Here is a 26,927-nt window from a genome sequence, read left to right as displayed (position 1 = left end):
GATCCCTTTAATGTGATTTCTATCAGTATCTGGCATGTTTTTTGTTTTTTTCTTACCTAGTCCTCCAGGCAGGGTTTTAACTACTGGTTTGAGTTGTGCTATTTCCAACGCCTCCCACAGCATGCTGTCTGTAGCCTTCATCTCAGGATCTAGATTAAAACTGAACAGAAGAAGATGAGGTATTATAAAACTTCATTATAAATTCAGCTTGCCCTAGAAATCCTTCAGTTCTTCAGTCCCATAGCTATGTGTGACGAAGCTTTTAAAAACACTGAAACAAGACAAAAAAAACGAGTTCACTCTGCTGTTGCTATGGTACATTTAGAGAACGGCAGTGATAAATAATATATGAATGCTTATTTATGCTTGTCTGTCTTTCATTCATAATGTATATAATGTACAGGTTGTGAAATCATATCTCATGTATTGAATTCAAACTGATTCTGTTGTACAAATGTAAATCATGTGTGTCAATATCATCGTTTCATGAGACGCACCGGATGGTTCCGCTGAATAAGAAGGGATCTTGCAGAATAATAGAGAAGCGCGACCTCAGCGTCTGAAGAGGCAGCTTTGCTATATCGATGTTGTCGATGATTATACGCCCTATTAAATCATAGAGACTTAAAATCCATGCCATATATAATACATACTCTGTGATTTAAATTACATTAGCTTGAACATGAAAAATGAGTCACCTTCAAATGTGTCCACCATCCGGAAAAAGGCTAATGAGAAAGACGACTTGCCACTTCCTGTTCTACCACAAATTCCAACCTATAACAGATTTGTTTTAAAAGTAGACTTTTAATAATATATAATCATATTTTATACTTATATTTGAATTGTTTTGATAATCGAATACACGTATATCATATTTTAATTAGTGCTGTCAAACAATTAATCGCAATTAATCGCATCCGAACTAAAAGTTTTTGTTTATGAAATATATGTGTGTGTACTGTGTATATTTATTATGAATATATAAATACACACACATGCATGTGAATATATTTAAGAAAAATATGTTATATTTGTATATTGAATATATTTATATATAATATAAATTACATAAATATATACATGTAAATATATACAATAAATATATACTGTATGTGTGTGTATTTATATATACATAATATATATACACAGTACACACACATATATTACATAAAAAACTTTGGATGCGATTAATCGAGATTTTAATATCTAACACTATTTATTATTCATTATTTTGTTATATCTGATCATTGTTTTTAAATATTTAAAAGAGTGTGTGTGTCTTTCATATTTTAATACATTGTAATATTATAACTTAATTAAAAAATTAAATTTAATATAATAGTATGTAGTTTTACATATTTAAAGCAATATATGGAACATATATTTTCTGTTCATATATATTCTTACATTTTTTACACAAGTTAAATAGATCATTACAATTTCTTATTAATAATTATATTATTATAATACATACAGTGTATATATATATAAAACATTTTTTTATTACATTTGTACTACTAAAAAAGCAGTGATATTTTTGACTTTGTTTGCAGACGACTGTCAGTTGTACCTTTTGTCCTGGGCTGATGTGGGCATTGACTTGTTTGAGGACGGGCTTCAGGGTGCTGTCGTACCTCACGCTCAGATTCTGGATCTGAATCTCACCCTGATGAGGCCAACCCTCAGGAACCTGAGACGCCGCTGAGAGAGAAACATTCAACCAAAGAGATATGAGGCATAAGTTATACAGAGACGGACGGAAAGTGAGAGAACAGGAAATGAAGGCGACAGATACCGAGTGTACAAGTCCAGTGAAAATGAGACTCGAAGTGAAGGGCGAAGCAGCTGTAGACAGTAAATATGGCTCGTATATCCAGTGTATAGGGATACTCACACAGCAGACCCTCGTAGTTTTCAGGTACAGTCTTCAGCAGAGCTTTTATCCTCTTCACAGCTCCCAACTGCACCTCCATGTCTGCCAGATTACGCACCATCCAGTTCAGATAGTTGGACACCTGAGAGATATAATATACAGAAGTTATCCGATATTACTGATGATCAATGTGTTGAAAATATATACTGTATATATGTGTGTTCTTACCATGAGGGCGTACGTGAGTCCCAGCCCCACCAGCCCCGTGGACAGATGATTGTACAGAGAGTTTGTGATGGACGCCACAGCTGCTATTAAGACAATACAGGCCCCAATGTACTCCTGCAGGAGATACAACAGAATCACAGTTACTTCTGAGCCTATTTTAGGCAGGGTTTGATCAAACGAAGAAGACATTTATTTTTTAACATCACAGAAACTGGAACAAACAGTCACAACACAATGACTTGTGTGGCTTATGAACACACCATTCGAACCTCCAGCCAGCGATTGGCCGCTGTGAGGAAGAGAGAGGCCATGTTATTGGCATCTGTGAACTCTAGAAGTCTCTGTCTGAATCTAGGCTCATACCTAAGAAAGGAAAGTACCAGAAGAGTCTGTTTAAATGGAAAGCATTTAGCAGATGCTTTTAACCAGAGTGACTGAGGAAGACTGACAGGGTCAATAGATGAACGTTGTTCTGCGCACCTGAACGCTCTGATGGTTGTGAGCCCCTCTACTGTCTCAGAGAAGTGTGAGAGCAGAGGAAGCTGTGTGCTGTCTTCCAGCTGCTGGAGATCTCTGCAAATACACACACAGGTCAGTTCAACTAAACATCTCAATGCTTAAAGGGATAGTTCACCCAAAAATGACAATTCTGTCATTACTCATCCTCATGTTGTTCCAAACCCGTAAGACCTTCGGTCATCTTCGGAGCACAAATTAAGATATTTTTGTTGAAATCCAAGAGCTTTCTGACCCTTCATAGACAGCAACGCAACTGACATGTTTAAGACCCAGAAAGGTAGTAAGGACATCATGAAAATAGTCCATATAACCTTGTTTTCGAACAGAGGAATGCACACACATGCGTCGTGAACTATCGTGAACAAAAAGAGATGTGTGTCTAACACGAAAGAGAAAAAATTGTTGAATAAAGTCATAGTTGTCGCACAAAAAATATTCTCATAGCTTCATAACATTAAGGTTTAACCACTGATGTTATATGGACTATTTTAACGATGTCCTTACTACCTTTCTGGGCGTTGATCGTGGTAGTTCCCTTGCTGTCTATGCAGGGTCAGAAAGCTCTCGGATTTCATAAAAAAACATCTTAAGTTGTGCTCCGAAGATCAACGAAGTTCTTACAGGTTTGGAACGACATGAGGGTGAGTAAATAATGACTAATGCTAATCATTATGCCACTCCAGATGTATATGACGTTCTCTCTTCAGACACGAATGAAGATTTTAAGAAGCGTAATCCATCTCTGTGAGTCCGTACAAGTACATACAACAATCATGACAGTAATCCATACAACCCCAGTGGATGAATCAATGAATCAAAATAAACTTGTCTATAAAGCATGGCTTCCTGCTAACGAGCGTTCAAGAGAGGGTCAAGTTTACGCTTGAAAAGTTGTTGAATTGAAGCTCGCTCAAGAAGTGATGTTCCTTCACAACAAGCTTTATACACACTTCACCACACTCTTACATCATACTTTGCAAAGCACTGATGTGAAACTTTTTTGTTTCTGCATCACTCTTTCTAGCGAGATTAATAACACTTTTACACTTCACAATACAGTTAAGTTTTTTTTGTTTGTTTTGTTTTTAACTATCACCATCGCTTCCATCCAACTGTTATACATGCATTCGTGGACCACCACTTTGCATGCAAACTTCACAGCTTTGGACAGTTTATGGTTTTAATAAAAAGTTGAAAATATTCATATTTTTCTTATGCACACCTGTCGGTTTGCTTCAAAAGACATTGATTTATCCACTAGGGTCATATGGATCACCATCATGATTTGAGTGTCAACTTTTGGGCACCAATTGCATCATATGGACTACTTCAGATGGATTATTTTAAAAAAATCTTCATTTATATTCATATGAAGAAAGTCAGATACAGTAGGGGTGGCATGAGGCTGAGTAAATAATGATAAAATAACATTTTTGGGTGAGCTATCCCTTTATATATTGAGATTAAATTTGTGACTGAATTCTAAATTCTGTTAGAATTATCTATATTAATAATGCACCAAATTACAAAGGATTACATGATTTACAATATCATTATTTTGATATTTACAATATTTTTCCTAGAATAAATTAACATTGAATCAAAACCAAGCAAAGCTAATCTGGACAAAGCATTGGAGAAGTAAAGAGTTTCAGTGAAAAGATAAATGAATCTGAATGGTTACTTTGATGCGACTCTGAAGTATTTCTGGATGAAGTAGCAGGCGATGGCCAGCGGTACGACTACGATGAGGAAAACCGGCGTGACGTATGAGATCACACCCAGAGCCGATACACACAGCAGCGTGGAGCGACTTAAACACTCCAGAGTAGCAGGAATGTGCTGAAACATAGAGAGACAGAAATATTCATATGCAGTTATTTAAAAGCTATTGCTAAATGCTGTTCTAATAGTAAACCAAGGACGAAATATTGCCTCACACAGACAGATCGTAACATCATACCTGATCTATCGTATTGGTATCAGAAGAGAAGCGGTTTAATATGCTTGCTAAAGGAGTCGTTTCAAAGAGCCTGGGAAAAGAAAAATGGGAAGAATTGAATCTTATGTCAAATTTTTTCATGCAACAAACCTGGATGGTGTACTATACTCTTGTACTATAATCCAATGACTTTTAAGTTTTTTTTTTTTATTTTGAATCCAAAAGTTTTAGTTCATTATTCATGCTTACATGTGTACACAGTACATTTTTCAGTTTTTTTTTTTTTTTTTTTGGTTCTTCAGGAGTTTGAGAGCTTAAATGAGAGCTTTTTTGGCTTAAATATACCCTAAAGCAGGGACTTTCAAAATTTTTCCATCATCCTTACCACTTTGACTTAAATTTTACATGGAATACCGTAGGAGATATTAAGTTTATATTTTATTAATTTAACACATTTGCATGCTCATGCTTCTGTCAGATAATGGTCACATAACGTGCAGGTAAACAAATATAATTATAAAAAGTAAACAATTTTAAACAAAAATAATAAACAAAATAAAAATAAAAAACATTTAGCTTATCATTTATTTTAAAATGTTTATGTATATTTAACTTTTTTTAATTTTTATTATTAAATCAAATGCTATTATTATATTTAACTATTATTATTTAATTAACTATCTTTTCACCAAGCAGTGAGTTACAGATTAGCATATCACCCTATCTGTCCAGATGTCCTTCCATGAGCACTTAGAGTGCTTCTAAGACGCTAAATCCCATAACATTGTTTGCTTAGCTAAATGAGCCATATAGAGTGTACACAGGCAAAGAGCAATAAAACAAGACACACATAAACTCTCTCTCTACTATGCTCCTGGCCACACACCTCATGTCCTCTCATCTAATACATACCCACACACATCGTGACTCAGTCATGACAAATTATACACAATATACAATAACATTCAACATAAACACTTCAGGAATATGAAGGTTTAGATGTACCTCATTGGGGCAAGGATAATATTATTGAGCAGATTGTGGTGCAGTTCTTTGGCCACCCGCAGGCCTGTCCACTCCACAGCCACTGATGTGGCCAGACAGAGTACGATACCCAGACAGCACAGCAGACTGAACACCAGCAGGTATGACGAGTGACTGAAACCATAATCCTGCAGGGAGAACAATGATGACACTTAAAAAACACCAACTCGCTTGGTATCCACATGAGTTGAAGGCGGAATATATCTGTGCACAGGTAAGTGATTCTATCGATCTAATCATAAGTTAACGTGTTTTGTCATGGTTATACTTTGTATAGAACAACAGCTGCCTATTTTAAGCATTTATTTAGCAATATTAGTGTTGCAGTGCTGCAAGAACAATAACTACAAAAATAAAGACAGCTATATTTGCATCTACACAGATGGACGATAATATTGTGTTTATTATAAGCGCGCACTGCAGTTTTGTCGCCTGCCACTTCAAATGCTCGAACTCTTTAAAGGCCACGGACACATTTAGGAACGACAACTGCATTTAAATACAGGAGTGAATACTTCTTCTTTCGAGAATGAAGAACATAATTCTGTTGCCATGTCCACTTATTACAAGTAATGCTTATTAAGCGTCTTTGGGCTTGTTATTTGGACTCAGCTGATAATTATTAAATTTAGTAAAAAGTTAATAAAGTAGGCAGGTGAAGTTCACTTTTTATAGCAAGATCTGGCAACACTAATGAGTCAAAACAAGACACAACTCTGATACGCATTTAAATATGCGGTAACACTTTATTTTGATGGTCCCTTTTGAACATTCTTTTGACACTAAGTAATGTTGCAACTACATGTCACCAAACTCTCATTAGATTATTAGTAGACTGTCTGCTTCATATCTGCTAACTCTTTATTGTGATGGTCTCTCAATAGACACTCTACTGACTGTAAGTAACTTTGCAACTACATGTCAACTTATTCCAACCCTAACCCTACGAGTCAACTAACACAAACACACTACTAACAATCTAATGAGAGTTGGTAGAAATATAGGTGCAATGTTACTTATAGTCAACAAAATGTATTAAAGGGACCATCAAAATAAAGTGAAACCAAATATGCCATTAACAACCAGTTGTTCAGTTCTTTTCTGTAAACACTGTGTAGAAGTACGGGTTGCCACTACCAGAGTTTTTCTGGAGTCACTTCGTTTGTAGAATGTGATTATCACTACTGTAAATTACTGCGTGATGTTTACACACCAGAATTAAACATTTAAAGGTGAATTGACACCTGCATTTTGCTGCAGTGTTTACGTATCCATTGTCAGGTGGATTCTGATTGGCTGTCAATGTTTTTATCATTCTTAAGCCGGAAAAAAAAAAAAAATCTTCTGAAAGTGATTCCAACATTATTGTTTCTCTGTGTCATTATTATTATTATTATTCTCACAGAATGGTTATTAACAATTTATAAGGCCTTAAGTGTATTTACCATACAAGCTACAAAAATCCATAACACTGCTAGCAGGCAAATCATTTAAATTACACATTAAGACTGAGGATTTTCTGACTGATGTACTGCAACCCTCCAAATGCTAATCGTGCACGCTGTAGAAATAACTAACTGAAAGAAAATCAATTGAGCAATCAAGACGACTAAAAGGCTATTCATTACCGTAGACCTCCAGCAGAGAACAGCAATAATGAGTATTAACTTAAAAACATAAGAACTAATTAGTGGAAAATCTAAATCAGAGTTAAGTCTACTTTGCATTCAGCATGGCTGTTTAAAATGCGCTGAGCAATTTCCTAAGCAGTGATGGAGAATTAAGTATTGATCAGAAAGACTGGTTTGTGAAAATCCAAAAAATAGATTGATAAGATGTCCTGTAGCATCTCTGCTCAAGAGGAGCATGTGAAGTGGAAAAAAATAGATTTTTTGCACTTATCGCACAGAACAGCTGGGATGTGGGATGGTGAGGATATTTAAGCAAACCTTGTGCTGGATCTTTCTGTCTATGAGAAAGGCCTGAAAGATCTGGAGAACCACTGGCTTCTTCTAAGCAACACAATTTTCAGCACAATCTGACTGAGGCAAGCTGAGGTTTATTAGATAAACGTCCTCGCCTCTAACCCTGAACAACTGGAGTCTAGCCTTACTGTGTTATCTGAGCTGTCAGAACACATGCTAGCTCCAGGCTAAGCCCACCACAACATGCTCTTCCTCAGTGACAGCGGTGGTCTATTAATAAAGTGAGAAGTCTGTTTCTGTTTCTTAACACCTTCGCTTGTCTTTTTCCTGTGTACTATTCTCAGCATTTATGTGCATCATTGACAGATAAAACGCCAGTAGGACATTACAAATTTGGCATATTTATCATGGAGAAATTTAATAACACAAGCAGCCAATGAAATCATGCATCTACGCTGTCCAAGATTGAGGAACTGTGCCACTTCAGCAGGTGCAAACCATAAATTATGTAAATATTATACACTCTGAGCCTAAATAATTCAAGAGGACATTCACTTTTCAAAGTCAAAATCAAGGCATGTGTCAGATGTTCACTTTTAAACAAATTTGACCAGAATATCATAGAGACTTGTAAACAACCACATAGCATTCTTCAGAAAGTGTAAAAATTGAGTTTACACGTAAGATCTGCTATCTTTACCTGCACTAGGGAGCAGTTGTGTGCAGCTGCATCGATTTTGGCTGTGATGACTTTGGACGTCCAGTGAGCGAGCCAGTAGTCTATGGCCACTAAAAGAGAGTGTTTGAGGAGCTGGGACAGCAGGAGCAGGAGAAGCAGCAGGAGGCCTGCTGAGCTCAGATACGTCCCACAGGATCTCCATGGGATGGTGGCTCTGTGTCTCATCACTCGAGACAGGTTATCTTCTTCATCGCTCTCCACAGACTCTTCTATATATAGCAAAGGACAGACAGATATTGAATTGTGTAACATACAATGTGACAACTTGTCCCAGGTAGAAAGAAGAAGAAACAGGCATACAGACAGTTCATGTGTCAATCAAATTATCCCTTTTGACATTCATATAAAATATCCTTGTCCACAGTATAATCCTTTGAACAAGTACAAACTTGAATTGTATAGAGCACACTGCACTTGCTGCTCTAAATTTAAAGGGGTCATATGATGCGATTTCATGTTTTCATTTGTCTTTGGAGTGTTATAAACTGTTTGTGCATATATAAGATCTGTAACGTTGAAAAGATTAAAGTCTCAAATCCAAAGAGATACTCTTTATAAAAGTTAAGACTCTGCCACGCCTTCCTAAAACGGCTCATTTAAACACGCTCTCACATGTCAATGTCACGGTGTTGGGAGATTTGCATAACATCGCCCAAACGCAATTAAAGAAGGCATAACTTTTATTCTTGCTGTAGTATTGTTGTTGCCGCCGCCATGTCGTGGAGACACTGTATGTTTCGTTGTGAAAGCGAAAGTACTTTGTATGGCCTTCCAAATGATTACACAACTAAAAATCAGTGGTTAAGTTATATTTACAACACTGTTCCAGAACAGTACAGTGCAAATATTCGAGTGTGTGCAGCACATTTTTCAGAGGACTGTTTGCTGATCCTGGGAGAGAGTAGCCTACAATGTGAACACTATGAATGGCTGTGAACACTATAAAGTGGGGCAATTCCAACATCGCAAGGACAGTTTGGTGCTTCTGACTCACAGCCTGTAAGTATGTTTCAATATTTAAAGAATTTGCTACTGACTATTCAAACGCGAGTTTTGAGTGGTGAAGAGTAGTGCTTGTTGGGCGTTTCTACAATCACAAATGCAGACATGGTGTTATGTTTACGCGGCGCGGCGCGGTGCAACGCAACGCAATGCGTAAAAAGACAGTATAAGTCATTATAATCAGTTATTATGTCCTCACTGAATGCAACAAATGCCACGTTTATAGTGGGTTTTATTGTTTTTGTGTCGTTGCGCCGGGACACGGCATCACAACATGGTAAGGGGCGTAACATTTCCGTCACACGATTGAGGTATTCGGCCAATCACAATGCACTGGATAGCTGGCCAGTCAGAGCACACCTCGCTTCTCAGAACGATGAGTTTTGTAAAAATCGATGCGTTTCAGAAAGGCGGGGCATAGAGGAGCAACAATAATGTACAGTATGTGGAAAATAATGGGTTTTTTTAACCGCATAAACACTTTGCATTACACCAAATACACCAAATAATGTTCTTTTTAGCAACATCATATGACCCCTTTAAAAAGCAGCGTCATGCTGGCATTTAAAAAACACACAAGTGTAGGTGGATGGCAAAGAGGGGAGAGATATAGAAAGGAATAAACATGAGAAAGATGCTGCAAAGCCCATAGGCATGTAACACTTGGACCGTGCCAGGAATACCCTTGAGTACTTACTAGCACAGCACATTAGCCATTATGAAGGGAAACAATGTGCTACAACCCACTATGGTTTAAGAACTCAGCACAACCTCAGTGCTGAGGAGACAGAACCATCCCCACATTCATTATTCATTCATTCCAGTGTGGTCTGGACCATCAGCAGATGATAAATACTCTTGCTCTCTCTCCCATGCTACAACTAAAATCAACAATGTTTAGCAAACAAATCGAAATAACACCTGGAGAAAACCATCTGCTACTGTCAATGGCAGTTGAAGCTAACCAACCAAACCCTGAACTCTTGGATGTATCCAGGATACAGTAAAACGGCAATTTCACAGAGAACACAATATGTGCGGTGACACTTCTGGAAGAGTTTCTGGTCACTTTTTCAAGCAAAGCATGGAGTATACTATTTTGTAAGTCACTGCAGTGAGGCCAACCTTTCAATATACATTTAGGACTGGAGTATATTGAAATTCGGCCAACTGCCACATGACTGGCGCTCAGCCTATATCTGCCATCTAGAGAATACTCAATAATTGTAAATCATTATTTCCCTCCAAGCCCATGAACACAGGAACTCTTCGATGCACTGAATCTAGTGGCACTAGCATTATCCTGCAGACTAATGCTTTACAGCAGGGGGTCCAATCCTGCTCTCTTTCCTAAAGAGTTTAGCTCCATTTCACCTGCCTGCATGCTTCTAGTGATCCTGAAAACTTTGAATAGCTGGTTCACAAGTTTGCCTGCTCATTCAATCCTGCCAGATAATGGTAAACAAACTTGGCTTGCTGTCCACGAAGGAGGCTCGAATCAAGGCTCAGCTCAAGCTCAGAGTAAGAACCCCTATGATGGTACAGTGTGGCGGAAAAAGAGAGGAATTAGAGGAGAAGGGGAGGTGGAGGGTGCCAGAAGAATTGTCGCTGGAAAGGAGCAATGACTGCTACTTATATACGGTTGTAGCAATGATTGACAGGACTGGATGATTAGGCTCCTCCCGAACCTGCATTGGGAACTTCATTTCAAGTGTGCCTGATTAGGACTGTAGTCAAACTCTGCTGGATAATAGCCCTCCAGGATCAGGTCTGGACACCCCTGAATTACAGACTTTATATGCTGTCTTCAAGTCCTCCCATGAAGTCCTACTTACAAATGATCAACTACAAACTTGCAAGTAATGTGTGTTTGGTGTGTAGTTGTAAAATTTTCACAAATTATGCATAACACAACAAAAACAAAGCTTAAACAACTATGGCCATATTCTCTATACCAGCACAGCCAACCCTTTCAAAAAAGTTTAGCTCCATCCCTAATTTAAAACACCTAAACCAGCTAATTAAGGTCTGCAGGAAAGAAGCCCTCCAGAGTAAGGGTTGTCTAGCTTTGCTCTATACCAATTGCAATTTCCTCATTGCAGGCAGAGACCTCTGGATGATGCCAATATGTTGCCCTGTTCCACTCGGAAGGATCGTATTTCTTAATTACAGATTCATTACAATGCTCAGTCTAGGCTTGCCACCAAGACCAGGGACCTCAGCCATCTGTCAGTGCATCCTGAGCTTCCTGACAGGTGGTGAGGGTGGGCATCGAAACATCTTGGCATCAGGACTTGCAGAGGGTGTTGCAATCAGATAACTGGCTTTTTTTTCAATGCTGCAGTCAGCAAAAAACTGCAAAAAGGAACAAGAAATATTACTACTCTCCTGTCACCCAGATCTTTAATGAAGATTTATGAGGATTTCCACCAGGGGCTTTCATAGTTAACAATGCAACAACCCATTGTCTTTTAATTGCAAGGAGCTTGCAGGAAAAATTTGTTATTGCATCAGATGAGCATGTAATACAAACTCTGCTAAAAAGCTCATATTAGTGTTTTGCTGCATGTTTATCTACTCTTACCTTCCTCTTCCTCCTCAGTCTTTAAAGCCTCTCTGGAGTACATGGCTCGTCTCAAGTTTTTTCTTTCCAGCACCGTCATATTTTCATCTACTGTCTCCTGGAACACAAAATAATGGAGAACAGGGTACTCTGTTTAGCATATTTGGCTAGTTAAGCAGCATAAATCAAATGTCAATTTCATTCTTTATATGATTTGTTTCCAATTCTTTGCCTGAGTATTTGGGTTTCTGCAAAGGTACGCTGAATAATAGTGGCCTGAGATGACCTGTTCTGCAAGAATGTCCTTACATCCTCCTGCACATGTTGAAAGATCTGAGCCTATAATGAAGGAGCCTATAAAGAACATCCGCAGGTAGTTTTGGTCCAAATACTGTAAGATATGCCATGTAGAAGATGAACAGGAAGGGACCCAACACAGTTCCTTGAGGTACTTCAAAGTCTTGAGGTTTAAATGTATTTTTTAACACAAAAGAACAGTTCAGTGACCTGATTGGCAGCTGTGTTGGCCACTAGATGGCATATTAGACACTTGTTTGGAGTCTATTACAGACACTGTTTTGCCTATTTGGTCCAATTTTACATGCATTCTCTTCTCAGTGTATCCACTGTATCCTGTCTTTTTGATTTCCAAGCTTATATTTTGTCAGCATAAACATAGAGATTAGTTTTCCAATCTCTCAAACAATACAAACAAATGTCAACAAAAAGGTCAAGTGAATATTTGGCATAACAAAGCAAAACTAATGAACTTGCCCTTTAAATCACTTGCTCTAGTATCTCATTAATTTTCTGCAGACTACCTTCTCAAATTCTTTATCTTGTCTGTGCATCAGAGTCTTCCAATGCTCGAAGAGCTCAGGCTGAGAATTTTGGATGTCCTTTAATGTCCCTTCTGTCTGTATGCTGCCATCCTTCATTGCAATGATCTACAAAAGAAACAACATTCAATTATTACTTCATTTGCCACATAAGAAGGTGGACATTTTTAATGCCCCATGAGAAGTAAAGCCAATATTTAACAGCAAGCCTGACCCTTTCTATCTGTCAGCTTAAAGTGACTATGTCTAAATAACAGGGAGTTAAAAAAAAAAAAAAAAGAACTCTCGTCTGACCACTGGTGATTTATTGAGTGCCAGAAGGAGGAAGACTTTAACAAGGCAATTCATCACCCAGAGCCCAGTATGAGAGAGACTGGGGCTTTATTTATTTCCAATAACAAGGCTGACGATGACAACAAATCGACTTGAGAATTGCAATTTCATGAAAATGTTTTCTCTAGTTAGATATGTTGGATCAAAGCATTTGGAACTATGCATATTTATGTTTTAATTAACTAAAGAAATGGTTACAATCAAACCATATTTAGGAAACAAACATATCAAAACTTTTCCAGTAAACATATCTAAACCACCTTAAAACAAAACAGATTTACTGTGTACGATCTCAAGATTTTTTCAGGGAACATGAGGTAAAGAAAATAATTATAGGATAATTATAGATTCTCACATTCTTGTACATTTCATCCACTTCTAATTTAACTTCCAAGCCAATTTATCTGGTTTTATATTGAATAAAGGAATATCATAGGTTAATTACAAATGAATCACAATTGACCACATCTATGACATGTTGATTAGCACAAAGTATTCCAAAAATTAAGATTTTTTATTTTTATTTTATTTGTGTGTGTGGGGTGGGGGCTAATCAACATATGCCATAAATGCTGTCAATTTTGCTGAACTTGTACTGAACCTGCAATATTCTTTTAAAAGTAAAATCTCTGCAAGTCAAACATAGTGCTTCCATTCTGGAAGAGAGAAATTAAAAGTAACATATTTAGTTACTTTTATTATAAATAATGCAAAACTGTAATGTCTCACTTTTTTAAAAGTAGTGTTTCCAGCTACTGAGCTTAAAATGTAGGAGTTTGGTGCATTGTAAGAAGTGTTTCCTGAGAGAAATGTCTGAGTACAGCATTTGTGCCTGTTGCATCTTATAAGGTGTCTGAATGTGGAACATTTCTTGTTGGTGAAAAACAAAATCAGGTTAGGTAGAAGAAGAGAATGACTTGCTTATTCTAAACCTGCAGTGACCTTATTTTGGTTGAACGGCTTTGGTTTGGTCTGCAGTTTGATTTATCTCATTGCAAACAGTGGCCAAATGGGAATTTAATTAGCTTTTTCTGTAGACCAGATGGTCTATTTTATTCAATGTGATCTCTAATGAACTGTGTTAGTAGGATTTGCAGGTTAAAACGTGACAGAATCCAAATTAATTCATCCTTTACAACAGGCTTGTATTGAGCTATAAATAAAACGCATTCCTACAGAAATAATTTCTGAGGGCTCCTCAGAAATGATTTCTAGAGGTTCTGCGGGTTGACAACAGGTGATGAATGAAGGTAAATAATTCATAAGTATAGCTCAGCCCTTGTGAGATTTGACTTTTAAATTAGGCTTCTACATCTCAGAGCTCACCTTTTCAATAATTCTTTTGCTTTTTCTCTTTCCGATATAACAGAGAATAGTCAAATGTCCATGTCTGCTCTTCTGCCTAAGAGCAGTTTTAAATCTGATCTAGCCATCAAAATTCTGACCAACTGGTTTAAATGACTTTCTAAAGGGGAAGAACTGTAAGTGTATTTGCATATGAAGTACCCAATCTGCATGCGGGAGATACTGTAGTTTGTGTGTCACGAGCACCACCGTCCTCTTCTCCTCTCTCAGTAGCTTAAGAATGCCCTCCTGCATCAGGTGATCACTCAGGTGAATGTCCAGTGCTGAGAACGGATCATCCTACGATAAAAGAAAAAATTAATTGACGTCTCACTTCACTGATTTGCATGCATGCTAGCTGTATCTGGACCTACCAGGAACACCACATTGGTGGTTTGATAAAGAGCTCGAGCGACACCGATTCGCTGCCTCTGGCCTCCGGAAAGAATAATGCCCTGGAAAGAGCAAAGAATAGGAAGAGGAAAGTTACCAGCAAGGCTGTATTGATAAAACACCTAATTAGGAAGGGGGCAGGGGGTAGAAGCTGTTAAGGTAACCGTACCGCACACACTTGGCATATGTATTGATCATGTTGACTGTTGACTGAACTCTTTAAATGAGCTGGAAGACTGCTTTTAGGAACAACCTGAAAGCCATTTACGACATCAGGCTGCCTTAAATGTGACCTGGACTAAAAACCTGAGAGTAAACAAAAGAGACACTGCCTTTTTAACGGCTGCCTGGATACTAAAACATGAGGAGTATGTATGTTTATCAGTGGAATTCAATATGACCCATCATAACTGAAACTCTACCATTTGCAGTACTAAAGCCATTCCAGATGGCTGGTAATGAAATGCATCACCAAAGTCACATGGGCGGCACACTAACCCGCTCTCCGATCTCCGTCTGGTCCCCCTGGGGCAGAATGTCAATGTCCGGCTGGAGAGAACATGCTTCAATTACCGCTCTGTACCTGGAAAAAACAAAAGATATGAGACTGAAGCACAGCTGGCTAGATACTTAACACTATGTGGTAATCTAGCTTTAGTACCTTTTAAATAATGTTGTTGAAATAAAATTTGTGGTTAATAATGAATGACTGATTCTGTGCATGTCACTGATGTAATAGCATTTTAAAGCATTGCTACTTTAAATAAGTATAAAAATTACAGACAAACACGACATAGTCCAAAGATTCTAATTTACCTCCCAATATAATTTTTCAAAGCTATCAGAGCTTTACGAAATGTGTCTGTCCACAATAATGCGAAAATGTATGCGATATAATCAAAGCCAATCAGAACATACAAAATGTGCGATCAGCAATGCTAAATGTGACTGTTGACCAATCAGACTTCTTTGTGGCCGGATCTACCCAATAGAATGCATTAGAGCCAGCCCCCTTTTTCAGCAATATTGGTTCGGGAATTGTTTTTTTGTTTGTTTGTTTGTTTTCATTAATTTCTCTGATAGGGATTTTGAAAAAGTGTTATGAGCCATGAACCAAGCCAAATGGGTACGAGGTAAATCATAACATTACAAACTTTGATTTGAAGCAAAAAAGTATTTGAAAAATGCCAAAAAAGACAAAAATGCAAAGGTACAAGACTGTGTACATTATAGCTTTGCGAATGACTTTAATCAAATGAATAATGACAGAAATATAAAACTAGTCATTTTAAATATATAATTATACACACACACACACACACACACACACAAGTGGGTGGAACTAAAAAGCGCTTTTAGCACATATTGCTTGTTGCGACTCTGGTTGGTGGTATTTTCTTTGCACACAATTATTTCTAAACACAATTATTGTAAGATTAAGTTGAAATAATGCGGCTGACAACTTCAATAGAAGCAAATACCATTGATTAACAACCTCAGAGCTCAAAGAGTGGAAAACAGTCATGAAAAAATAAATTAGCACAAGAAACTTTGACCAAAGGTGCAGTAACACTTGCCATTGCTTGCTGAAATCCAGTCATTTCAATCTGTGTGATTTGAAATTTCACATTTCAATCTGTGTGATTTGAAATTTCACATTTCAATCAGTGTGATTTGAAATTTCACATTTCCCCTCGCTGATTTTGAAAGTTTCACACAAATGTGCGACATTGACGAACAGCAAGCTGCTTGGTTTGAAAGTGACTTCCATGTAATCTGTGCTTTATATATTTTTACACTACTGACAGTAGACAATGGACTTTTTCGCCAAAGAATTTTGCTACTGTGAGAGCATCTTAAAATTACAAGTGGGCTGTAAGCAAATAAATAGATCAATGTACTTTGAGTACAGACACTGCTGACACGTATCAGCCGCTGAGGGAGCTATAAAACACAGATTATGAGAAGCGGCGACTCACAGAGAAGGCCACATCTGTCTAATGACTGTCACTAAGGTTTAAAGAGGCGATAATAATTAAATGTCAGATGGGGATAGAGGACGCATTTGTATTGACAAATGGACACTAAAAAGAAGAATAAACACTTGACTTTTGTACATCACTAGGCAACCGAATGCCAGACACAGGTTAATGCGTACAGAAGGCCCATTAGACACAAACGTTGGACCTAGATGCCATATGGTGGCTTTTTTAAAATATAAATGCGTGGGCAACAAATCCATGGAGTGAGCAATCGACGATAAATATATCTAGAGAAAGTAAATGAAGGTCAGTTACCTTTGCTTTATTAAAGGCATCTCAAAAGTGATGTTCTCTGCTAGAGTGGTGTTTAGGAGCCAGGGCTTCTGGGAAGCATATGCCACAGCACCTCTTTTCCTGTCAGAGGGGTTGCCATAACATCAGTGACCTTCTTCACAACACCAATGTTGCTCTTAAATATAAAAGAAAGGCTTGTTCAAGCTTTTTTATCTGACCTACACTAAAAATTATTATTTACATGAACAGTAAACTAAAAATGATAATTATGTCACCATTTGTTTACCCTCATGTCGTTCTGAACCTGAATGATGTTGTTTATAGAAGTCAAATCAAGTCAAGTCACCATTATTTATATAGCGCTTTTTACTATGTAGATTGTGTCAAAGCAGCTTGCATAAATCCAACTTGCGCCATTTTTAATTTGATAGCTACAACGGAGGGGAAGATATTTTTTAGGAAATTACATCTTAAGTTACATCTTAGTAAATACAGTATATCACAGAAGTGAGTACACCCCTCACATTTTTGTAAATATTTTATTATATCTTTTCATGTGACAACACTGAAAAATTGCACTTTGCTACAATGTAAAGTAGTGAGTGTACAGCTTGTATAACAGTGTAAATTTGCTGTCCTCTCAAAATAACTCAACACACAGCCATTAATGTCTTCTTTAGAAGAGGCTTCCTTCTGGGACGACAGCCATGCAGACCAATTTGATGCAGTGTGTGGCGTATGGTCTGAGCAATGACAGGCTGACCCCCCATACGTCTATTTCCCAAACACAACCTCTGGATAGGACGCTGAGCACATGCACTCAACTTCTTTGGTTGACCATTTGGTTGAGGCCTGTTCTGAGTGGAATCCGGCCTATTAAACCGCTGTATGATCTTGGCCACCATGCTGCAGCTCAGTTTCAGGGTCTTGGCAATCTTCTTATAGCCTACGCCATCTTTATGTAGAGCAATAATTCTTTTTCAGATCCTCAGAGAGTTCTTTGCCATGAGATGCCATGTTGAACTTCCAGTGACCAGTATGAGCGAGTGAGAGCGATAATACCAAATTTAACACACCTGCTGCCCATTCACACCTGAGACCTTGTAACACTAACGAGTCACATGACACCGGGGAGAGAAAATGGCTAATTGGGCCCAATTTGTACATTTTCACTTAGGGGTGTACTCAATTTTGTGGCCAGCGGTTTAGACATTAATGGCTGTGTGTTGAGTTATTTTGAGGGGATAGCAAATTTACACTGTTATACAAGCTGTACACTCACTACTTTACATTGTAGCAAAGTGTCATTTCTTCAGTATTGTCACATGAAAAGATATAATAAAATATTTACAAAAATGTGAGGGGTGTACTCACTTCTGTGAGATATTGTATATGCATGAGTCAAAATTTTTATGCAACTTTTATGTCATTTTTTTCCTCATTGCAGCAGATGTGGTCACTATGAACTATTGTTCTTTGTGGTGATTACAGTGTTATTTTAGTATTATTTATATACTATTAAAGCATTATTTAAAAAAAAAAGTTGAATTAGCTTTTACTTTTCTATTTTTATTTTAATTTTAGTTCAAGGAATTTTGTCATGTTGTTTGTCCGCTGTTACAAACCATTGCTATATTTGTATACATAAGCAAAACTTGATCTTCCAGTCAATATACAGCAATACTGTGCACTCTGCTGACCAATGAGATTTTTTTGCGCAAAATCATTGCGATCACAGTTAGTTACGACAAAATTTAGAATAAGATGATAATAGCGTAAAATATGCTGGCATGCAAAAATTAGCCAATCATAATGGATATCATTTACATAAAAAGGCAGAGTAGTCACAGACTATATTATTATTATTTTATTTTTATTCGTGTCTGTTTTAATAATTATTTAAATTTTGCTTTAATTTAATTTTAGTTTTAATTTGACTAAAAAATAAATTAATTGTATATTTGGCATGTCAGATTTAAAACAAACAAACAAACATAGAAAAAACATACAGCTTGAAGGTGACACATAAATGACAGAATTATCATTTTTATTGCACTGTTTCTTTAAAGTTTACTGTGTGCTCTAACAAACAGTGTCTGATGTCAGGGTCCATGTCTTATGGTAATAATGAACATTTCTGATTAGTATTCAGAAACTGCTTTAAAAACAACTATATTTAAACTAGTGAATAAAGAATCATGTGGCATGTGTGTGTGTGTGTGTGTGTGTGTGTGATACACACCTGATATTCTCATCTGCAGCTGCATCTGTGGGGCTGAAAGCACAAATACATAAATATCACTTTAAAAGGTTCCCCTAAATCATCCTGAAAAGACATTTACACACACATGCGTGACCTCTGCAGTACATCTCTCTTAGCTCCACATTAAACCTGAAGCGCTGCTGCTGATGCCATGTAATCGGAGGCCGGAGAAGTGCTGTGTAATCATGTATGGCTCAATCGCAATGCAGTGCAGTCGAAACAACGAAGCTTTATATAGGGATGAGTACAGTGAGAAAAAGCCTTAATGGATTTATCTATTGAGTATTTGGACATATAATGTCATACTGTCCTTGATACAAGACAGGAAAGGATCAGGTTTTAGAGTATTGATTTAAATTATGGGAGAGTTGCATAATTATATCCGAAAACAATTTAAGGCTGTGTTTGGAAAAGCATGCTATCATACTATTAACACAAACTTTGTCAAACTGTGCAGTATATAACAGAATACACTGCATGTAATGTTATATCCCACAATGCAATGTGCTTGACCTTCTATTTCAAGTGTGACAAACCAAGTATCAACTACATTTTTCTTTCTTCATTTGATTGGCTTACCAAAGTTTTAACACAAAACTTTTTTGAATCAATGGAACAAATTCAATCAACATTGTCTTATTAAATGTTTAACTTTTATTAAAGTATTATATATTTTTACAATTATTTAGCAGTAATCTTTTTTAGCAATTAAATGATTATTCACAGATGAATCATTGTCATGAATCAAAGTTTAATTACTGTTTATTTCTTCTTCTTTTTTAAAATAGAAATAACATAGATATTGCAACATTGTTTCAATGTCTTTTACAATGCAATATTAACATTTTAACATTGATTTGATAGTAAGGGTTTACTTTTTTAAAATTATTTAGCAGTAAACGTTTCAACATTTTTTTTTTTTAGCATTTTAATGTTTATTCACAGGTCAATCAACATCATGAATCAAGGTTCAATCAATGTTGATTTTTGTTTTGGATTTTTCTAATAAAATCAACGCTGATATGCAACAGTTTCAACGTCTTTTACAACATCTTGTAAATTTCTATTTTTATTGATATTGATACAGTGGGGAAAAAATTATTTGATCCCCTGCTGATTTTGTACGTTTGCCCACTGACAAAGAAATTATCAGTCTATAATTTTAATGGTAGGTTTATTTGAACATTGAGAGACAGAATAACAACAACAACAAAAAAAAAAAAATCCAGAAAAACGCATTTCAAAAAAGTTAGAAATTGATTTGCATTTTAATGAGTCAAATAAGTATTTGACCCCTTGGCAATCACAGAGGTCAGACGTTTCTTGTAGTTGGCCACCAGGTTTGCACACATCTCAGGAGGGATTTTGCCCCACTCCTCTTTGCAGATCCTCTCCAAGTCATTAAAGGGTTACTCCTCCCCAAAATGAAAATTTAGTCATTAATCACTTACCCCCATGTCGTTCCAAACCCGTGAAATCTTTGTTTGTCTTCGAAACACAATTTAAGATATTTTGGATGAAAACCGGGAGGTTTGTGACTGTCCCATTGACTGTCAAGTAATTATCACTGTCAAGGCCCAGAAAAGTATGACAAACATCGTCAAAATACTGCCATCAGTGGTTCAATCTGAATTTAGAGAACACTTTTTGTGCGCAAAGAAAACAAAACGACGACTTTCGTCTCTGGTTCAGCGTAGCGCCATTTTGGAGAATATCCGCTGGACGCAAGCAGCGTACGCTCTTCTGTGTCAGCCGCGCCACAAGGAAACGTCTTCTATGTTTGTTTACGCTTCGATTTGAATGAAAACTGCGTATCCGGTATGCGGCTGACACAGAAAAGCGTACGCTGCTTGCATCCAGCGGATATTCTCCAAAATAGCGCTACACTGAACCAGACAAGATGAATTGTTGAATAAAGTCGTTGTTTTGTTTTCTTTACGCAGAAAAAGTGTTCTCGTCGCTTCATTAAATTCAGATTGAACCACTGATGGAAGATGGACTATTTTGACGATGTTTTTCATACTTTTCTGGACCTCGACAGTGATAATTACTTGACAGTCAATGGGACAGTCACAAACCTCCCAGTTTTCATCCAAAATATCTTAAATTGTGTTACGAAGAGGAACAAAGCTTTAACGGGTTTGGAAAGACATGGGGGTAAGTGATTAATTACAAAATTTTCATTTTGGGGTGGAGTAACCCTTTAAGGTTTCGAGGCTAACGTTTGGCAACTCGAACCTTCAGCTCCCTCCACAGATTTTCTATGAGATTAAGGTCTAGACACTGGCTAGGCCACTCCAGGACCTTAATGTGCTTCTTCTTGAGTCACTCCTTTGTTGCCTTGGCCGTGTGTTTTGGGTCATTGTCATGCTGGAATACCCATCCACGACCCATTTTCAATGCCCTGGCTGGCTTGAATGCCCTGGCCCTGATGGTACATGACCCCGTCCATCGTCCCTTTGATGCGGTGCAGTTGTCCTGTCCCCTTAGCAGAAAAACACCCCCAAAGCATAATGTTTCCACCACCATGTTTGATGGTGGGGATGGTGTTCTTGGGGTCATAGTCAGCATTCCTCCTCCTCCAAACACGGCGAGTTGAATTCATGTCAAAGAGCTAGATTTTGGTCTCATCTGAGCACAAAACTTTCACCCAGTTCTCCTTTGAATCATTGGCAAACTTCAGACAGGCCTGTACATGTGCTTTCTTGAGCAGGGGGACTTTGCAGGTGCTGCAGGATTTCAGTCCTTCACGGCGTAGTGTGTTACCAATTGTTTTCTTGGTGACTATCGTCCCAGCTGCCTTGAGATCATTGACAAGATCCTCCCGTGTAGTTCTGAGCCGATTCCTCACCGTTCTCATGATCATTGAAACTCCACGAGGTGAGATCTTGCATGGAGCCCCAGTCCGAGGGAGACTGACAGTTATTTTGTGTTTTTTCTATTTGCGAATAATCGCACCAACTGTTGTCACCTTCTCACCAAGCTGCTTGGAGATGGTCTTGTAGCCCATTCCAGCCTTGTGTAGGTCTACACTCTTGTCCCTGACATCCTTGGGCAGCTCTTTGGTCTTGGCCATGGTGGAGAGTTTTGAATCTGATCGATTGATTGCTTCTGTGGACAGGTGTCTTTTATACAAGTAACAAGCTGAGATTAGGAGTGTTCCCTTTAATCTCAGCTCCTTACCTGTATAAAAGACACCTGGGAGCCAGAAATCTTGCTGATTGATAGGGGATCAAATACTTATTTGACTCATTAAAATGCAAATCAATTTATAACTTTTTTGAAATGCGATTTTCTGGATTTTTTGTTGTTATTCTGTCTCTCACTGTTCAAATAAACCTACCATTAAAATTATAGATAGATCATTTCTTTGTCAGTGGGCAAACGTACAAAATCAGCAGGGGATCAAAAAATATTTCCCCACTGTAAGTATTTTGTTAACCTTTTCTACAACCATTAAGCATTAAATGTTGTTTCAGCTATTTTTTATGATTCAATTTTTACTCACAGGTGAATCAGCAGTGATATCACTATGTGTTTTACAACGTTAAAATGTCAATGTTGATTTATTTATTTTGTTATCTTTTTTGCAACATTTAGCATTTAATGTTTTTTTCAACATAGAGACAAAACTGACATTCTTCAACCACATTTCATTCATGAAGGTCAATCTCATGCCAGCTAGTTAATGTCACTTGCTCACTTAAATTTAAGTCTGAGGTCATGTGACAGTTTAAAATGCTTCCTATTGCTGCACAGTATCTGCTAGTATTCCATTCTAAACAATACCATTTTCTAGTTCAGCTGTGAGAGGATTGTGATTGCTTGTCATGCTTTATTAGAAAATTTGCCCATCACATAAAAGTAATGCTCTAGTAGGGAAATTACACTATTTCTAGATAATAGGCAGCATTTTCTGAAGTATCCAAATAGATTTTTGAAAGAAATAACAGATGGCTTTTTGAAATGTCCGGTAATAACACACCTTGGCTTTGTAATATATGGCATAGTGATTGCCTCCAACAGTAATAAGAGACGTCTATTCTTGGGTGCCATTCCAGCTCAAGTGCCAAGAACAGGACAGACACCTGCACGCACTCACACACTCACACATTCACACATTGTGACAGCGCGTGCTGTTTTATTGATGACCAAGGGGACGGTAGTGCATTTTATCACCAGCACCAACTGTCACCTTGACAGTAAAACGCTTTTTAATAGCCCTCCAAAGAGCTAATACCTGAGCTGTTCCCTACAGAGTTTATGCATTTAACAGACAAACCAAATGAGTTCACCTATTACAGCAGATAAGAAAGCCATTAAAATTGCAGCTGTCTCTCTTGGAGCCATGGTTTAGCGGCTAGTGTAAATGCTAACGTGTTGTGCAAATACAAAGTAACACAAATCCAGCTGGGGTCATTTCCCAGTCTGGTTTTCTCATCATTTCCTGTCCTCTTTCCACTTGCCATATAATAAAGTGGCCAAAGCAACAATTTCTCAAATCCTTGCAGCCACAATTTTTCAGCAGCCTGACTAGCCACAATTTCTTCAAAATTAGGTATTGCAGGATGCAGCATATGTTTATTTTCAACAGTTTGAGACAAGCTTTGTCTCGGCATGCCCAGTGTTGGGGACAGTTACTTTGAAAAGTAATGCATTACAATATTGTGTTACTCCCTAAAATTTTTAATTAACATATTTAATTATTGCAGGTTTGCGTCATATACTAAGGTTGCATTTCACTGTTTTTATTCATTTTGAGGAATACTGAATCAGTTTTTGTGCAGGTGAGATGAGTAAATGCATGTTCACATTTAGTCTAGAACTACAGTAACATCATGTTTATACAGCGCACACAACGCCTCTGCACTTGCTCCTGATTTCTCTCAACATGGGGACAGGAGAGCTGTCAGTCAATAAGTGGCGTTACTTAACTAAACTAAGTAACTCAGTTTCTTGTAAATTAAAAAGTAACGAGTTACTTTACTAGTTACTTGGAAAAAAGAAATCTCATTAAGTAACTCGCGTTACTTGTAATGCATTACCCCCAACACTGGGCATGCCTATGTCCAAAAATGCTGTTTAGCAGTAGGGGTGACCCCGAATAGTCGACGATTCGATGCTTCTATAGGAGGAGCCTGATTCGACTCCCAATCTCACAGTCGGATATTCGCGGGGTGTTATGATCATGCCATTTTGGCTATACGGGTGTGCTCAGTGTCTGATTTCACATCGAACTACCGGTTTTCTCCCAATAGGTTAATATACACCCTATTATGATAATGCTGTAGATAAGAATCTGAAAAGAAAAAAGCTTTAAATTAATATTTTAATGTGTGTGAATAAATCCAACCACCCCTATAGATTTAAATTTCACTTTCCATAATCCGTGACCGACAGAGGAGCACTTGGCGGCAGGGATTTAAATCTTTAACAAGACTCAAACTGACACAAGCAGAGTAAAAGACTGGATTTTTTTCGATCAGGTAGGGTACAAGTGATTTCAAAACATTTTGGCCGGTTTATATATCGTGTATATACTCTTTATCTCGTATAAGATGCATTTGGTTAAGTTAAGCTGCAGTGAAGCGCTTCATTGTACAGTGATTATCTCTTTAGTGCGCAGCGCAAGCAGGACAAACAACAATAATATTAATGACTATGACTGCGACAGTCATATACATAACATTATAGTGAGAACAATATTATAATAAAATTCTGTGAATTTTTAGAGTTTAGTTGCCGTGTTTCTGCACGTTGTTGCGTTAAAATACGTCCACAAAAGGAGTTCATTCAGAGCTGCGCACATTCATGCGCATTCGGGGCATTTTGTGCAGATATCCTATAAGTCATAATATTAATGTTATGCTGTATAATTAATGAAGCGTATTCTATATGAGATTAATAACTTAAATCCCATTGATTTAAAGAAATGCTATCATATGCTTCATTCTACTGGTCATATTCAGCGCACGCAGCTCAAAACAGTAATGCAGAACATTAATAACTATGTCATATACGTTATAACGAGAGCACTATTGTAAAAAATTGTGAATTCTGAGGGTTTCGCTGACTTTTAATGTTAACTATCTTTTTATCAAAACATAAAACATTATTTACCCCGTTTGTATCTGCGAGGTGTCCAGTACACATTTTCCCTGTGTGTTAACGTCAGTAATTATGACTACCTCTTGATAATGTAGTTTGCCCCACCCCCAAACATGTGATTCGACTATCAGTTGACTGTCGGCAAGATTCGAAAATTCCGATTCGACTATGAAAATCCTTAGTCGAGGACACCCCTAGTGAGCATATTAGCTATATGCTAATGTTAGAATAAGCTATGAGTGTTAATGGAATATGAATGTGGCTGCTAACAAAGTTAATGTAAGTTAATGAAATAATTTTTTTTTACTAATAAAATTTGATTTCTTTAGTCCGTAAGGGGACATAATTTTGGAAAAAATATGTGAATATGCTAAAGTTTCCCCAAAAACTGCACATTCGCCCACTAAAATTCACTCTCATAAAAGTTTTGCGTTCACCCAAAAACAACTATGCATTTGGCCACTATAATTTTTTCTCCTGCAAAAGTTTTGCATTCCCCAAAGAACGCTTCATTCGCTCACAAAAATTTGCATTCTCTCAAAATTTTGCGTTTGCAGAGAAACATTGCATTCCCTCACAAAAATATATTCTCTTGCAAAGGTTCTGTTCCCTCAAGAAACATTCAGTTTTGTGCTCCCAAAAAGTTTTGTGCTCCCAAAAAATCTTTGCATTCACTCACACAAATTAGTTTTCTCTCAGAAAGGTTTTGTTTCCTCAAGAAATTTTGCATTCACTCGCAAAAAGATGCATTCTCTCGTAAAAGTTTTGCATTGCCAGAAAAACTATGTTCATTAAAAAAACATTTGCGTTATCTTCTCAAAGTGCTGCATTCCATAGAGAAACACATTTCTCACAAAATGGACTGAAATATAGTTTTTTTCTCCAATCACCATCTCAATACATTTAAGCTCAATATGAATATATCAGTTCTGAATAAATATATATTCATAATCGACATGTTCCTTCACACAATCTGTTCAACGCAATGCATTCTAGTACATCCATGAAGAATGCATGAAATACTGCTTTTGGCCAAAATGGGGTATCTTTGAATAATTTGCTGCCTACCGTCTGAACATGTTTGCCCAACTATGACTTAAAATGTTGTCTACATGAGCAGCCTAAGCAAAAATGTAAAAAACTCAAATTTCAAAAACTCCATGCAAAACATGCAAAGCTTCAATAATGGCAGACATATTAAAAAAGTTACAGTGAATGGTAAAATGTATTTATATGTGTTGTTGTCGTTATAATGGCCTCATAAAGTAGCTGACAGTGGATGAGAGGAACTATAGAGCCCCGAAGAACAAAGCTGAGGGATTAATGCCAACAAACAAAGAGCAAAGCATCAGCACTGCACAGCATGACAGGACACGTCCACAAACTCTCAGCGTGTACACAGTAATTAACAGACTCTCTGCAGGACGCACTACATTCTTATGTTGGTGTTTTGCAGCTTTGTAAGACAAAAACCAACCTTTCATTTCCTTCATCATCCAGAGTGGGCAGTCTGCAAAAGAACACACAGAAAAT

General features: G+C 37.3%; 1 protein-coding gene across 4 annotated transcripts in view; it reads right to left on the bottom strand.

The window, feature by feature from the left end:
* The window catches only part of abcc8 (ATP-binding cassette, sub-family C (CFTR/MRP), member 8), a 71,779-nt gene that overhangs the window by 2,314 nt on the left and 42,538 nt on the right, over positions 1-26,927 (bottom strand). For 2 of the 4 annotated variants that reach the window (XM_058767603.1, XM_058767605.1), the window contains 20 exons: positions 26,872-26,904; positions 19,266-19,298; positions 17,045-17,143; positions 15,246-15,330; positions 14,729-14,809; positions 14,517-14,654; positions 12,660-12,785; positions 11,860-11,956; positions 8,235-8,482; positions 5,571-5,737; positions 4,587-4,656; positions 4,308-4,465; positions 2,585-2,677; positions 2,365-2,467; positions 2,105-2,218; positions 1,898-2,018; positions 1,574-1,704; positions 699-777; positions 498-606; positions 57-160 (listed from right to left, as the gene is read on the bottom strand). In XM_058767603.1, the coding sequence (XP_058623586.1) occupies positions 57-160; positions 498-606; positions 699-777; positions 1,574-1,704; positions 1,898-2,018; positions 2,105-2,218; positions 2,365-2,467; positions 2,585-2,677; positions 4,308-4,465; positions 4,587-4,656; positions 5,571-5,737; positions 8,235-8,482; positions 11,860-11,956; positions 12,660-12,785; positions 14,517-14,654; positions 14,729-14,809; positions 15,246-15,330; positions 17,045-17,143; positions 19,266-19,298; positions 26,872-26,904 (2,189 nt within the window). Of the gene's footprint in view, positions 1-56; positions 161-497; positions 607-698; positions 778-1,573; positions 1,705-1,897; positions 2,019-2,104; positions 2,219-2,364; positions 2,468-2,584; positions 2,678-4,307; positions 4,466-4,586; positions 4,657-5,570; positions 5,738-8,234; positions 8,483-11,859; positions 11,957-12,659; positions 12,786-14,516; positions 14,655-14,728; positions 14,810-15,245; positions 15,331-17,044; positions 17,144-19,265; positions 19,299-26,871; positions 26,905-26,927 lie in introns of those variants that run through there. The other 2 variants (XM_058767604.1, XR_009269391.1) reach the window with 2 other exon arrangements.

This window comes from Onychostoma macrolepis, chromosome 25, assembly GCF_012432095.1.
Source record: "Onychostoma macrolepis isolate SWU-2019 chromosome 25, ASM1243209v1, whole genome shotgun sequence".
Classification (NCBI taxonomy): domain Eukaryota; kingdom Metazoa; phylum Chordata; class Actinopteri; order Cypriniformes; family Cyprinidae; genus Onychostoma; species Onychostoma macrolepis.
Note: the sequence above shows the minus strand (reverse complement) of the source record. Positions and strands in the feature narration are given on the sequence as shown.